The following is a 16,858-nucleotide window of genomic DNA, read 5'->3' as shown; positions in this document are numbered from 1 at the left end:
CAGAGGGGGGAACGGCTGTCATCACATAAGGACCTCATACCGTTTCAGAAGAAATCTGTCTTTACTGAAAAACCATCAGACGGTATCAACCATCTTCCCAAGCACGAGCTGAGTTGGAGTTCTTGAACTTCGGGTTTCTTCTTTCTCTAAAGACTGAGTTGCTTCCATGAGGGGCAGGGCCAGCTCGCTGTTGTGCAGAGGACCTGGCCAGTGGCAGGACGGTTCCTACTGGATGCGCGGTGGACTCTGGCCAGCTGGCTAACTGAGGCACGGACAGCAGCAGCAGCAGATGGTCCGGCAGGGGTTCTTCTTCTTATACTCCACGGCCTTGCGCACCTGCGCCTTGGCCTGGCCGGTGTAGTCGATGGTCTTCTGCACGTTGAGCTCGATGACGTTCAGGGTGTCCGCCTGCTGCTCCACCAGCAACGCCATCTGCAGGAAGAGCTCGTGCACGTCACGGATGCGGCCCTCCAGGCGCAGCAGCTCGCGGTGTCGACTCTCGATCTCGTTGAGCGCCGCCCGCGCACCCTTCACGTCAGCCAGCAGGTTCTCGGAGAACACGTCCCACTTGCCCTGCTCGAACATGTCCTCGATCTGGTCGCCCGAGACGTCCTTGCCCATGATCTCCAGCTGGCGCTGGATGCGGATCTTGCAGTTGTCGCGCTGCTTCATCTCGGCCTGGTTGTACTCGTGCATGGCGCTCTGGAAGGCGCGGGTGAGCGCGCGGTACTGCGCCTGCGCGATGCGCGCCACGGCCGAGTTCTCGCCGTGCTGGGCCTCGGCCGCCTCGCTCAGCTCCTTCAGCGCGCGCAGCTTGCGGTGGATGCCCTCGCCGCGGGCCTTGATGGCCTTGGCGATGGAGTTGGTGTCGCGCTTGATGCTGCTGAGGCGCCTCATGGACGTGAGGAAGCGGACATTCTGCTTGCCCAGCCGCTTCACGTCGACCATGAGCAGCTGGTTCTCATCCTGAATGTCCTGGATGTCTCGGTACAAGGACTCCAGGATGTGGTCTGTCTCGAACACGATGTCCTCGTGGGGTGAGTCCAAGGTATCGTCCCCGTCGGGGAACTGCTGGTCATAGTGCTTGGACAGCTCCAGGAGTTCCGCTAGCCGGTCCTTCATTTTGCCTGCAAGTAGAGAGACAGAAGTTCAATTCCTCAAAGTTTAAAATAAAGACGCCTTGTGCTCGGCACTCCCAGTTCTGAATTCCCGGATGTGGTGCTAAGTACCCTGAAGTGGCTCTGTGTTCTATGGCATTGTGCTTACAAGTCAAGATCACCGAAAGGGATGAACGCGGTTGTATTTCCTAACGTACAGGCACCTGCAGTTCCACAGCACAGGCCCCCAGAGCTCAATGAACAATTCGAAATTTTAGATTGCATTGGGTCTTTTTCCTGCTTTATGTTTTCCAGTCCTCACAAATCAAAACAGACGCAGAAAAGGGAATAAGAAAAGACGTACACAAAAAAGTTTTTGAATAAGGATGGTAAATGTACACGACTCTGGAGATGGGCACTAGGTGTTGCCTATTTTGTGTACAGCTGAGCACGAGGAGCATCCCTCCATTGCAGTGTAGTAACTCTTAAAATAACTACCACAGGGACCAACAGATGGCACAAGGGTGACTGACAGCACTATTCCCGAGTAGTCGACTGTGGTCAAGTCCCGGACCCTGAGGCTTAAAACTCACACCAGATGCATGTATGTGCGTGCCCAAAATCCTGAGAGGAGAATGGAGGAGAAGGGATTGAGGCATGGCCATTCCCCCTGGGGGGTGATTTCTCACTTTCTGTCTCTGTCCCTCTGGTGAGTGCAGCACCCTATGGCAAAAATCCTTAAAATAAAAGGATAGTTACCACATAAATTATGATTTAAACTTTTTCCTCTTAAAACATTGTAGAGGAACTAGCAGCTGATATAATAGCTATGTCGCTGGACTCCCATGTAGCTGACTGCAGTTTGAGTCTGGACCCGATGGCTTCAACTCACACCGGGTATGTGTGCGTGCGTGCCCAAGATCCCGAGAGGAGAATGGAGGAGAAGGGATTGTGGTGTGGCCATCTCCCCTGGGGGGGGATTTCTTGCTTTCTGTCTCTCTGTCTCTCTCTGTCTGGCAAGTGCACGCACCCTATAGTGAAAACCTCTCCAAAAAAAAGTTGTAGAACCAAAACAACAACAAAGAGAAAGCTAGTAAGAAAGAAGAAAATGTGGATATTGAAATGTCCTTACTCCTCTCCCCAATATCCCTTAATAGTAAGCATCACTAAGAAAAATTATTTCTTAAAAATCTTTTATATGGCAATTTCCAATCATATACAACCCAGTAGCAATGATATAACACTCCTGTTTATCCATAGCACAGCAACAATATTTGCCCACTCTTAATAGTTTTTTGAAACAAATTGGCAGCTCAAACAGAATTTCCATGTTTCTTTCCAGTGAAGTGAAAAGAGTTTCTATATTCTTTCCAGTGAAGTGAAAAACTTTCATTTTCAGTAGCATGAATATACGCTGAAATAGGAAACATTGTCTCCTTTTTAGTAGGAGTTTGTAGCTAGATTACCTCTCTACCATATAATTTACAGGAAAGAGGGGAAAACTAGTAACATTTAATGGCTACGCAATCTATCAGGAATCTTGATCTCAAATCAAAAGCTTCTTTCAAATTTAAGTAATTAATTTTATAGCACCACTAATGGAATGCTGACATGCTGGATTTAGTAATAAATGGAAAATATTGAAATATTAACCCTGGCCTCTCATTCTCCGTGACCATTATTTACATAAATTAAGCAGAAGTTTGATTCCATTATGGTGATTTTTTTAAATATAAGACTTTATCTTGCTTAAAATGTCATTTCTGCTCTCTGGTGACTAAAAGCACGATGACAAGGTGACTCTACTGGCAGTATGATGGGAAGGAATGGAGAGGAAGACAGAAGACTCAGCCTGGTTCAAAACTATACCTTTCTCTGAATTTCTTGATGTTTTAATATTTCCTGCCTTTGATCAAAATGTAAAGACAAGTCAAAAACAGAGGGGAAACTCCACTATGTGGTAGTTAACAGGTTAAGATACTTACTGTGTGTTTTTTAAGCTACCAAAAAAAAAAAAAAATCATTCACCCAAAGATAATGAAAAGTCATATAAGAAATATAAATGATAGAGAACACAGGAGAAGCTAATGTGGATCAGGTGCTTTCTGTATGCCTCATACAGTACAGACCTGTTCTGTGTGATACTGTCTTCAGAGTTTATACAGACTGTACTATTCAGATAATGGCTGTAGATAGGGTCATTATCAGTGTTGATATGAGTGTAGGAAGACCAAGTTGCCAGTAAATGAACCATCAGGCTTCAGAATAGCTCCTTTTAACAGCTACAGTAATCTGTCTTTAGTAAATGTATAAAATATATTCATAATGTACTTCACTGTTAAGGAAATATAAATGAAAATGATGACTTTTTTCCCCCACCAAGTTAGAGAAATTTTTTAAAAATAATTTTTAAGTGGGTAAGAATGGTAGGAACTCTCAAAATTTACTAGTAGGTGAGTAAATTGATAGACTTTCTGGACAAGAGTTTAGCAACCTGTACTAAAAGTTTTTCAAGTGAGCATTTGTCTTGGAGGACCAGCAGTTGATGTAATGGCTACGTTGTTGGACTTCCATGTAGTCAACCACAGTGCAAGTCCTAGACCAGCTGGCTTAAACTCATGCCGGGTGTGTGTGCGTGCCAAGATCCCAAGAGGAGAATGGAGGAGGAAGGATTGCGGCATGGCCATCCCTCCTTGGGGAAGGGGGTGAATTCTTTCAGTCTCTCTGTCTCTCTCTGTCTTTCTGGCAAGTGCACATGTCCTATAGCAAAAACCTCTCAAAAAAAAAAAAAAAGCATTTGTCTTCACCTATATACATTTCTTCTAAGGATAAATGCAAAGAAGTGTGCAGCTCTTGGCTGTAAATATTTTCATCACCACACTGTTTTTTTACAGAAGTTCAAAAGTAATTAAAATACAAAATAATGAGCGACTGGCTGCTGCCTAAGTCAGAGTTAGGAAGGCTTTCTGAGGGCAGGGGACGCATCCACACTCCTTTATAGAGAAGCAGGCAAAGAGAAGAGAAGGTGCACCACCATCACACACGCATTCTGAAATGAGACTTGACTTGTTCACACTGATGTTTTGGTTGTTGTTTCCTTTAAGTTCTGAAATTATATATGGTTTTAATTACTCCTCTGTGCTCTTCTGTATTTCCCAAGATTTTTTTGTGACGTTCATGTAGGTTTTCTAATTAATGAAACCCTACAATATTATAAATCCTACGTGTTTAAAGGACAACATCACAATCACTTTATGTAACCTGGTACCGTGGTCAGAATGTGTCTGTTCTCCCCAAAATTCATATATTGAAACCTAATCCTCAATGTGATAATATGAATAGCTTGGTGGCTAAGACAACCAGATCCCGCATGGCTGACTACACAGTTTGAGTCCTGAACTCAGCTGCTTGAAAAACATGTAGGGTGCATGTGTCTGCTCCCAAAATCCCAGCAGGAGAGAGAGAGAGATGGAGGAGAAGGGGTTGAGGTGTGATCATGCCCTATAAGGAGTACTTTCTCTCCTCCCTCTCTTTCTCTTTTTTGCACACACATGGCCTCTAGCGCCCCGCCAACTCCCCCCTCACACACACACAAACGTTTTTCAAAAAGAGTTGGAACCTTGGGGAGATGATTAAGTCACGAGGGCTGAGCATTTGTGACCTTATAAGAAAAATTACAGAGAACTCGTTGGCCCCTTGTTTCTCAAGTGAAGAAGCAGAAAACATGCAACCTATGAACAAGTGAATGAACCTTTACCAGATATCAAATTTACTGGTGCTTTGGTCTTAGACTTCCAGCTTCCAGACAGTGAGCAATAAATCCCTATTATTTATAAGTTATCCAGTTTAAGGTATTTTGTTATATCAGCCTGAATGGATTAAGATACCTAAGTAAAGTACATTAGCTAGCTAGTGTGAAGTTTAGCTGTCTCCATCTGCGTAAGTTTCACCCAGTATAATCTACTTTGCAAAAGGTGGATGAGACAAATAATTTATCAGTTTTGTTATTGTTGTTTTACAGAAATTTTTGCTACAGGGCATGTGTGCTTGCCAGAGAGACAGAAAGCAAGAAATCATCCCCCTGGGGAGATGGCCACACCACAATCCCTTCTCCTCCATTCTCCTCTTGAGATTATGGGCATGCATCCACACAAGCCCAGTGTAAATTTTAAGCTACCAGGTCCAGGACTCGAACCACAATGACTATATGGAAGTCCAGCAATAAAACCATTATACCATCTGCTGATCCCTGTATCAGTTTTGATGAATAAGACAACAATAAGAGGCAAATGTCTTTGTGTCTTGACCAAGTCTTATGAGGCACTACTATGGAGAGTAATGGCTGGTTAAGGGACAGAGCCACACAGCAGGACACTAGAGATCAGTTCATAGGCAACCTGCCTGTCCTAGACAGGGCCTATGATCTGCATTGCTGTCCTAGAACCATGAAAAGGTTATCTGAGGGACATCATCTCATTCCCAATATGAAAATACAGTTTAATCATATAGGGAATGGTCTCACAGGATGTTCAGGGATAGTCATTCCTACACAAGATCTAACAAGCATAAAGTCACCAGTTCTAAATCCGGTGATGGCCTAAGCTTATTTGAAGGCCCAAGTTCATAATCTTGTAAGGAGAAAGGAAGGGCCCAGGTGATGTAAAGATTCCCTATAGGGGTGTAGCTAAGAAGGAGATCTTGTCTCCTGTTCACCTTTCACCCTGCCCTCTGCTCACCTTTCCTGGCCTAGCCCAGCTCTAGGTTAAATAAAAGTCCTTCTGGTCACCAAGATACTAGCATTAGGAAAACTAATACAACATGAAGTCAACTAAGAGGCTGCAATTTCTAAGAATATCCATCAAAAAGGTTACAAATCTTGTTGAACTCACACCAAAATATAGAAATGAAAATAAAAAGAACATCAAAATAAACTACGTATTTATTAGCTTGATTCTGTACTATGAGTTCCTGAAAGGAGAACTTTGGTAAAAGAGAAAAAAGAATCAAATAATTCTACTGACCTTCTTATCTCACTGTGATAAAAGATAATATAATAAACTTCAGTAAAATACATGAAGTTGCTAAAATAAGTCCTGCTTTGATGCACCTGAAGGTAAAGAATTCACAAGAAAATGTATGACTAATTACCAGAAATCTGCTTTCTAATTTTCTTTCCAGGCACACATGTAATCTGTCCTGAGAACTAGATCCAATAGGGAAGGAAAAGGAATTGCTTAAGTCTTCTTTCATTGAGCAATAAAATGTTATGTAAGAGAAAACAAAGGAACAAAGAGATGATAGTAGAGTAACAGCAATAGAATCATCTGGAGAGCTTTACTGATTACACATGTCTAGGCCCCTAGAGATTTTGATTTAGTAGGCCTAGGATGGTGTCCAGGTAATTCTAATGCACACCCAAATTCGTGACCCACTCTCCAGATAGCTATCATCATGACAGTTTTTTATTTATAAATATCATGCAGTTCTTCAGAACCAGTAATAGTCCTCAGATTGGAGGCAGTCTTGGTAGGCAAACAATTCATAGGGAAGGAAAAGGTTCGCTATTGGCCTCTCTTCCCCCTAGAGAGGCAGTGCTGACTTCTGGCTCCTTGGGGTGGAATCTAGAAAAATCAAAGTCACCTGAGAACTCACTGTCAATCTAGTGAGGCATACGATGATCTCCAAAGCCCCAAGGGCAGAGTAACTGAGAATAGTAGAGATAGTTTATCTCAACCATTTCATTTAGGATGGACAATATTAATTTTGTAGGCACTGAACAAAGGGGAGTATGAACAAAATTGAAGATTGAGCGTCACTATTACAAGCATCCTCAAGTAAGAGAATATGTTCTCTAGCAGCATTCACAGAGAACAATGGAGGGTGGTGATATGCGAATAGCTAAATATGATGACCACTGGGACCTAGAGCTTGCTGTGAGGAGCCTACTGAATTTGGCGCATACACTCTTGAACTTTTCTGTCATATCAGAAAGGAAAGTTCCGGAAATCAGGTTTCTATCTACCTTAGATGGTCAATGAAAGGAGATAACAACTACATAAATAACCAAAGCATTGGAGAATACAACAAATACCATGAAAGTCATTATTCCCAACTTGCCTCTAACGGAACCACTTATAAACACAATGTGTAGGTCCAGCCATGGTGGTGCAGCAAGAGCACCACACTCTGGAATGTTGGAAGCCATGTGGAAGATAGAGTTTCCATTCCCAGGTTCACCTATACATACTGGGCAGGCATGGACATTTCCATGATCCTGGCTGGCTGGGAGGTCTAGGAGGAGTATTATAGCATGAGATCTTGTTGAGGCTGTTTGTCTTTCTCTGACTCTATCTTTCTCTCTCTCTGTTATGAAATAAATAGATAAAATCTCTTTAAAGACTCACAATGAATAGTCTTTGATCATAAAGGAAAGAATTCATGCCTCTCCATTGCACCTCCCTTCCAAATTAATATGTGGAAGCCATAACCCCAATATCTCAGAATATTACTGTGTTTGGAGGTAAGGTCTTTAAAGAGGCAATTAAGTTAAAGTGAGGTCATTAGGATGGGCCCTAGTCCAATGTGTTTCATGTCCTTAGAAGAAGGGGAAATTTGGACACAGACATGTGCATGCACGGAGAAAGGACCATGTGAAGACAGAAGGAAAAGGTGATCATCTACAAGCCACGGAGAGAAGCCTCAGAAGAAACCAGCCCTGCCAACACCCTGACCTTGGATTTCCAGCCTCCAGGACTGTAAGTAAATACACACTTATTGTTTAAACCACCCAGTCCATGAAATTTTGTTCTGGCAGTCCTAACTAATGTATGCATTTAGCAAATGTTGCCTACTACCGAGAAACAAAACCTTTCCCTGTTTCACAGCAAGATGTCAAGGCATTTTCACAAGAAGTGAAAAACTTCAGATATGGAGATACGCAATGCAGTGAAAGCAAGGATCCAATCCAGTCGAGTGCGGTTTATTTCAGAGATTGACTTGTAGATGACAGGGGGGAAACAAATCCAAAAGCATGCCAGGACCTTCCCTTCTGTAGGTATGATAAAGAGAAGTTTCAGGCTCCTTCTGCTTTTATGTGAATTCAGAAAGTTTGGCATTCTTGTTTCAATAGGAACTAAAGTACACAGACACACACACACACGCTCTGCGTATATTATTCAGCTATTTGTGAAGCAAAAAGATCTTGGCTCTAAGATAAATACTCCAAATGAAGACTTTTAAACAGTACTCATGTTCATGTTCTGATTTCAGAAGCTTTAATATATCTCTTCTGTCCTGATTTGATCTTAATTTTTAAAATACTCTTTAAATAATGATTATAAACCAGGAGGCCCATCACTGGTCCATAAGGTGCCTTAGCAAGCCTCTGCATAGGGATTTTGTAATCACTTTATAAAAACTAGAAAGTGCCCCTTTTTCAGGTGGATGCACCCCGCACCTGGGCGTAGGGCCTGGTAAAGTGAGCATGGGGAACATCGTCAGCCCCTCTCTTCCTCAACGAGGCCACAACGTGCACAGCCTTTGTAGTCACCCAGCATTTATCTTTCTCTTCTATTTTTTTTTTTTGAGAGAAATATTTTTGCATACGAACTTACCAAAGAGACAGAGACACAGAAAGGGAAAAATCACACCCAGGGGGTGGAGGAGATGGCCAGGCCACAATCTCTTCTCCATTCTCCTCTTGGGATTTTCAGCACGCATGCACACACACCTGGCAGGAGTTCCAAGCCACCCGGGCTGAGACTCAAACCATGGTCGGCTACATGGGAGTCCAGCAGCTTAACCACAACTCCACCTGCTGACCCCACATATATCTTTCTCAAGTTCCACAATGTCCAGTCCCTTCTGCCCAGCCATCACCACCCCACAGTCACTTGGGAGGGCCAGGAAATCCCACAGGTCCTACATCAGGTAATTTAGCAGTTACTTTCCAGCCTTGAAGGACGACGAGAGTACTTTCCTCAACAAGTTGATGCACATTCATCAAAAACCATTTTACTCAGCTGAGAAAAGCCTGGCGATCTGCTTCACTCTGTTTCTTGATTTTAAAAATGACACACCAGGGCCAGCAGGTGGTGTAGTGGATAAGGGTGCTGGACTGCCACATGGCTGACCACAGTTTGAGTCCCGGACCTGGCGGCTTGCTTTCTCTTTCTCTCTTGCTCTGTACCTCTCTGGTCAAACTAAAAACTAAACAAGTAAAGTTAAATAAAGTAATTCTTTAATTTAAAAAAAATGACCCATCTAAGGCTGACCCCACAGTGCAGAGGTTAAGTCCTATGTGTAGAAAGGCCAATCACACATGGCTGACCCCAGTTTGAATGCCAGCCCCAACAGCTGGGCACATGTGGGTGAGCACCCCAAATCCTGAAAGGATAGAGCAGTGAAGGAAAAAAGAATTGCAGTGTAACCATGCTCCACTGGGGAGTTCTGTCTCTCTCTCTCTCTCTCTGTCTCTCTCTCTCTCTCTCAGGGGTGCACACTCTCTGGCAATTTTTTAAAAGAATTATTTTATTTAACTTTATTTATTTATTTCTAATTCACCAGAGAGAGACAGAGAGAGAGGGAGAGAAAATGGGAAAGCAAGCCACCAGATCTGGGACTCGAACTGTGGTCAACTATGTGGAAGTCTAGCACCCTTAGCCACTATGCCATCTGCCGGCCCCACAACTTTTTTTTTTTTCAAGGTGATACATGTAAGAGGAAAACTTGTTCTAAAAATTATAGGCTAAAATAAGTAAAGTCCCCAAAAGATCATATTTTCTTATTTTTCTGAAGCTAATTAAAACAAACGAACAAAAAACCCAAATAACCAAGAAACTTGTGTTAGGTTTTAAAGTGCATTGGATAGGAACACATTTCATATTTTCTTAGGCTCATTAAAAGCACAAATTGAGACTTTGAAGGGTGTTGATCAAGATGGATTAAAATTACAAACAGCTGGGGGTAGAAGAAATCATTTAAAATGTCGATTTCTTCTTTTCTTTGAAGCAAACAGCAGGAAGGAGTTATTCGAAGCATTTGGCAGGAGTCTAGAACCCGGGTCTCCACTTTTCAGTCACTCCACTCATTGACGCTCTCACCTTTCGGTGCTCTCAATAGGAATGTGCTGTCAACGTGTGGATGAAGAAGGTGGGTCCAATATGCTGTCAGTGAGCAGCCAGCGAGCAGTCGGAACTCACTTCCAGCACTATGCTTTCAGATACAGTCTGGAAATAGGCTGTAAATCCAGGCTGCTACTCTGGTATAGGTTTCCAATATTCTGCTCTGCAGCTAACATTTGTCTTTTTTTTTTTTTAATTGCCAGAGGGCAAGTATGCTCACCAAAAAGAGAGGTGGAAAGACAGAGAGAGAAGGAGAAAGCATCCCCTCATGGGACATGGTACCAACACAATTCCTTCTCCTCCACTTTCCCATCCTAATTGGATTTAGGGCACATATGCACACATGCCCAGTGGGTGGCTCAAGCCCCCTGGGCTGAGAATTGAACCTTGATCGATTTGAGAGCTGGCTCCCTTAACCACTACTGTGGGGCTTGCTCCGCTGACATGGATCAAGCACTGTAAAGAGCCAAGTGTAATACGGAGCATGGACTGCTGCTCACTCACTTATCCCTCTGAGGGGTAATCATTCCCAGTTTACAGATGTGGAAACCTGAAACCTCGTGACTTTAAACAGTTGGCCTGAAGTCACACAGCGTATAAATGTGGAGCAAGACGTAAATCCCAAATGTACAGTCCGTCTGTAATCCTCAAAGTGATAGTGACTTCTTTTTCCCCAAACCCTTCAAAAGAGTGTTTCTGAAATCTTTCATCTTCTAGGGAACTTAGTCCCTAATTGAACTTTTATATTCAATACAATTACCACCATCCAATACCCTGGATCTGGATTAATACACAGAAATATTTTCATTGCTAGAATCATTACTTTCTGGGCCAGCAGATAGCGAGCTGGTTAAGGTGCTGGATTCCCACATGGTCAACCATGGTTTGAGTTCCAAACCTGGCAGTTTGCTTTCTCACTCCCTCCCACTCCCTACCCCCAGTCAAGTTAAATAATAATAATAATAAATAATAAATAATACTTTCTTGAGAGATTTTTGTTATAGGGTATAAACACTCACCAGAGAGACAGAGAGACAGAAAGTGAGAAACCATCCTCCAGGGGGATGACCACACCACAATCCCTTCTCCTCCATTCCCCTCTCAGGATCTTGGGCACACAGGCACATGCACCCAGCGTGAGTTTTAAACCACCAGGTCTGGAATTCAAACTGTGGTCGATTCCATGGGAGCCCAGTGATGTAACCATTATGGCATCGGCTGGTCACAATAATTTTTTTGGAAAAAATAAAAAATCACTACTTTCTTTCCCATACTAACTTCGTATCCAAATTTCCTGACACTGCAACATTTCACCTAGTAGAGTCTCCATCAGCCAGTAAGTCACCACGACTTCCCAGAAGTCTATAAAATGATGAACTCTCTAAAAAAACAAAGCACGGACACCTGGGAGCCAGTCGGTGGCACAGCAGTAACTCAGACTGGATCTACATGGGAAAAGTCCTGGGTTTGCATCTTATGACCTCCCTAAACATGCTGGGCACACACACGATCACGCATGATCACGCTGAGGCTGGGAGTGGATCACGGAGTAAAGGCTGGTAGGCATGTACCTTTTTCTCTCTGTCCCTCTCATGGACAAATCAGTAAGCTTTTGTTTTGTTTTGTTTTTATAAACACATGGCTACCTGGAGATGTAAGTTTTCTGGTCGGGTGCATTGAAGTGGCAAAAGGCAATGAAAATAGATGAGCTTTCTAAGGGAGGAGGTGAAGGGAGAAGCATTCAATGACCAAGACTCAGGCCCTCTGTAAGAGTTTTTGCACTTTGGAGCTAGCACGTGGTGTGGCGGTTAAGGCAGCCTGAAAAACGTATGAGGCCCATGTGCATGTGTGGCCAAAGTCTTCAGAGGAACCTTCCCCTCTGCAGAGTGATTTCTCACTTCATCTCTCTCTCTCCCTTTCTCTCTCCAGCAGTCACACATGTTCTATGGCAAAAATCTAAAGCAACAACCAAATATTTTTGTGTGTTCTTATCTATATTAGGAATATTTAAAAATTCATGGAAAAATGTGTGTTATGAAAAAAACCTTCATAATTTTCATTTTTGCACCAACATAAACTTTATACATAATTCTACTTTCCACACTTTTTGAAGTCTTCTTGTGCTAGTATTGGCAAACAGCTATATCTGAACATCTGATATTGTTTGGCCCTGGAATGTGAAGCAAACTTTGGGCTGGAAAATATGGAAAAGCGCTATCTGTGGGGAAAAACTGAGATTAAATTTCAAGTCCAGTTTGACTTGACTTGACTTGGCCTTTATATTTTTTAATTATTCCATAGAGTATCTTTTAAAAATAATTTATTTATTATTATTTATTTAAATAATTTATTTAATTTTATTTATAATAATTATTTTTAAAATTTGCTGTAGGGCATATGCATTCACCAGAGAGAGAAAACAAGCAAGAAAGCAAGTTGCCAGGACTGGGACCCAAACCACCACTGGCCATGTGGAAATACCAGTGCCTTAACCACCACACCACCTGCTGGCCTTACCACAGAATGTCTTTTAAAAGGAGACATCAGGCACAACCACAGTGGCACAGGTGGTCCCTATCACTGCTCTGCAAAGCTGGAGTCACCTGGAGACTGACTATGGCTCCCAGCTCCATCCCAGGTCAATCTGAAGCACATGCCTGTGATCCTGGCTGGAAGGTCAGGGGTGGGGGGCCAGGGTATTTGAGAAGACCCCATGGAGCATACCTGCCTCTGTCTCTCTGTCTTTCTATCTTTCCAAAGAAACAAAATTAAGTTTAAAAAAAGAGAAAAGAGAGAAAAGGAGACAGTGGACTTTTCAGACTCATTTATTTTCTTTTTCAACTCATAATACCAGCTGAGGAAAGTCCCACAGATTTTTTACATTCCTTTTCCTAGTCTCCATTCTCTTAGACAGTGTCCTTTGAGCCACTTATTCTAATCTGGTTGCTTAGTTACTCCTCTTAAATTCTTTCTTGTTATTTTTAGAAAAATTCATGACAGAGCTCATGTGCATGGATGAGAGGCACAGAGAATCAGAGAGGAAAGCACCCCCCACGGGGTTTGATCACACCACAGTCCCCTTCCTCCAATCCTCTAGCCCTCCAGGAGCCTGGGCATATGTGCACATGCCCAGCGTGTTGCAGGTCAACCAGGCCGAGGACTTGAACCGCGATCAGCATGTGACTTCAAGCTCCATAGTCAAATACACAACTGACTACACCACAGAGCCTGAACCTCCTCTTAAATTCTCAAAGGAAGCACATTATTACTTTTGTCTGACTTTTTTTTGCAGGAGGTGCAGAAATAGCTGAGGTATACAATAGCCTTAATGCAGGAAGTTTTTCCACATAACTCACTTTTCCAATAACTGAAATTTCTCCCTCCAAATGTGAAAGGTATTTGCTTATTTTTGTTGGAAGTCCTTTTCTAAAATGCAATGACATAATTCCCTGCTTCGTAAAGAGAGGATGTTAAACAATTTATTGATGACCCAAATGGTCATTATTAACGTCTTTGAACTGCATGGTGAAGTACTTTTTTTTTTTTTTTTTTGAGAGGTTTTCGCTATAGAGCACGTGCGCGAGCCAGAAAGCCAGATAGAGACAGAGAGACAGAAAACAAGAAATCACCCCCCAGGGGGGATGGCCATGCCGCAATCCCTTCTCCTCCATTCTCCTCTCGAGATCTTGGGCACGCACGCACACACGCACACACGCCCAGCGTGAGTTTAAGCCACCGGGTCCAGGACCTGAACTGCATTTGACTACATGAGAGTCCAGTGACATACGCTAACTGCTGGTCCTGCGACGTACTTTTGTTTGCTTGAAAATGTTCCTCTTTCTTCAGGGTTAAGAGGGTCATGGAGCTGCTGGTCTGATTGGTGACCCTGGAAGAAGCTGACCATGATAGCCCTGCCTCCTCTTTTCCTGGAAGTGGGCTTACCACAGAGAACCCGGGTCCCCTCTGCACTGCTCCTGGGTAGGAGTGAATGAGGTCAGCTCTGGCCAGTGCTACCAGGAAGGGTAAGTCTATCTAATTCTGGGTTCTGAATCATAAAGCCCTGTGCTCCACTGTCATAAACCACATCCTCCAAACTTGTCTTTCCTTATTGCAACAAAGGTGACACTTTGGCCTTAGAATGCTTTTCCCTTCTCATTTCTCAATTGGTATGAAAGTCAGGCAGGTGAGGGACAGCCACTTATTTTGTTCTCTGCTTAATCAACTCAATAACCATGTGACGTAAAATCTAAGGTAATGAGGGTAGACAACTATGATAATGATTATCTTATATGCTGCTTACATTTTAAAGAAAGAATTCTTTTTATTTAAGTAACCTACAAGTAATGATAGAATGAATGTTATTAGCAAGGGAAAACAAATTTTGTGAGATACACATTTCAATGTATAGCAACAAAATTGTAATATATGTGTAAAATATTTTCTTGAGCATACATTGACTCTTCAGTAAGTGCTACCTATTATTATTATTTATTGTTATTATTTTGTAGAGGTTTTTGCTGTAGGGCACATGAGCTTGCCAGAAAAACAGAGAGAGACAGAGAGAAAAGAGTGACAAAGACAGTGACAGGGAAAGTGAGAAATCACTGCCCCCTCGAGGGGGTATGGCCACACTCCCCTTCTCCATTGTCCTCTTTGGAATTTTGAGTATACACACACAGACAAACACACACACACACACGCCTGGCATGGGTTTTAAGCCACCGGGTCCAGGACTCAAACCACAGTTGGCCATACAGGAGTTCAATGACCTAACCACTATGCCATCTGCTGGCTCCAATGCTAGCTATTATTTTACTATTTCAGTATCAGCTAGCATCTGAACTATGAAAGTATCAAATTATTAGATTATGCCATGATATGATGAGCATCATTTACCACCTACTTTTGACTGACTTACTAAGCTTCCCATTCCTTCCACCCTCCATTTGTTCACACTCTGTAAAAGATTACCAAAAAAAAAAAAAAAAGGCACTCCAAGACACCAAATGACTGAGCATAAATGAGCCTAAAGGGACCCAACAGATGACACTCAGCCTATCAACAGCATTGTGAGAAATAATAGATCATTATTTTTAAAGCCACTAAGATGAATAATAGTTTCTTACGCAGCAAAAGCTAACTGATACAAAAACTGGTACCCAAAGTGACATGCTACCATAACAAAAACATAAAATATTCAGCATTGACCTTGGACCCAGACAGCAGGTGGAAGCAGTGAGGTAACGGTCAGCAAAGCCAGGACAGGTGGTGCGCAGACTGTTAGCAGAGGCTGACAGGTGGGGAGGAAGTACCAGAGCAATCGAGGGGAGCAAGGAGGAAAGCAACCCAGACTGTGGAGGAGACTGAAAAGGCACATAGTGAATGTTGGATCTAGCTGCACAGATTTTCAGACAGCATGTTGAAAGTGTGAACTGAGGGAACCAGCAGTTAGCGTAATGGCTATGTCGCTGGACTCCCACGTAGTCGACCGCGGTTCGCGTCCCAGACCCGGTGGCTTAAAACTCACGCTGGGCATGTGTGCGTGCCCAAGATCCTGAGAAGAGAATGGAGGAGAAGGGATTGCGGTGTGACCATCCCCCCTGGGGGGTGATTTCTCGCTTTCTGTCTCTCTGTCTCTCTCTGTCTGTCTGGCGAGCGCACGCGCCCTATAGTGAAAATCTCTCCAAAAAAAAAAGTAAAATAAAAAAAGAAAGTGTGAATTGAGAGCTTCTAGCTGCATGTAAGACTCTGCAAGAGAGAGGTGAGTTAAATAGTGAATTGTCTGTTAGCATTACAGTAGGCGCTTCTTATCCTCAGGGGATGGGTCCCAAGACCCCCGTGGATGCCTGAAACCACAGACAGTACCAAACCCTATAAGCACTCTGTTTCTTCCTACTCATACATACCTATGGCAAAATTTACAAATTACATCCAGTAAGAGATTGGCAATAGTAATTAATAAAATAGAAGGTATAACAATAGACTGAAATAAAAGCATATGAATGGTTGAATGTGAGCTCTTTCTCTCAATACTCTGTAATATTTTTGTCCTCCCCCCTCACCCCTGTTTAGTGAAGACAGGGTCCTGATGGGTTCCCAGGATAACCTAGTGCCTCCTGCCTCAGCCTCCCAGGTAGCTGGATTCTGCAGACGCTACCAGGCCCAGCCTCAAAATACTCTGATATTTTTGGGCTACAGTTGACCACAGGTAACTGCAGAACCAGAAAGCAAAACCACAAAAAAGGGGACTACTATATTAGAGAAAATAAAGAGCAACCAGAACTTAGAAAACTGGAAAATAAACTTTTTTTTTTTTTTTAACAGCTCCAGTCTTTCTAGTAATAGCTGAGAAAAAAGATAAAAGAGACTCGAAGTCAGTGAGTCTGGCCTCAGTGTACAGACCCTGGGAATATTTAATATGGTACATCTTCTCAGATGGACCAAAGGGCTCTAAGACTCTTAAAGGTGTGGTCTCAGCTTCCTGACACTCAGCCCAAAGTAGAGAGGCCTGCCTTGAAAGAAATGGTAGATGTGAGTTTTGAGTGCTTGAAGCCTGATCGGGTTCTTTGGAAATCCACAACATTTTTAAACAAGGTAGCAATCTCTCAAAAGAGAAGCAGCCTCTGGGTCCCTGATTTT

At 43.0% G+C, this 16,858-nt stretch overlaps 1 protein-coding gene across 4 annotated transcripts in view; it reads right to left on the bottom strand.

The window, feature by feature from the left end:
* Positions 1–14: 14 nt before the first annotated feature.
* The window catches only part of STX11 (syntaxin 11), a 51,294-nt gene continuing 34,450 nt past the window's right edge, over positions 15–16,858 (bottom strand). For all 4 annotated transcript variants that reach the window (XM_027765692.1, XM_006161919.2, XM_006161920.2 and 1 more), the window contains one exon: positions 15–1,127. In XM_027765692.1, the coding sequence (XP_027621493.1) occupies positions 259–1,127 (869 nt within the window). In that variant the 3' untranslated portion in view covers positions 15–258. The remainder of the gene's footprint in view (positions 1,128–16,858) is intronic.

This window comes from Tupaia chinensis, unplaced genomic scaffold, assembly GCF_000334495.1.
Source record: "Tupaia chinensis unplaced genomic scaffold, TupChi_1.0 Scaffold139457_1, whole genome shotgun sequence".
Classification (NCBI taxonomy): Eukaryota; Metazoa; Chordata; class Mammalia; order Scandentia; family Tupaiidae; genus Tupaia; species Tupaia belangeri.
This window is presented reverse-complemented; position numbering and strand designations above follow the sequence as displayed.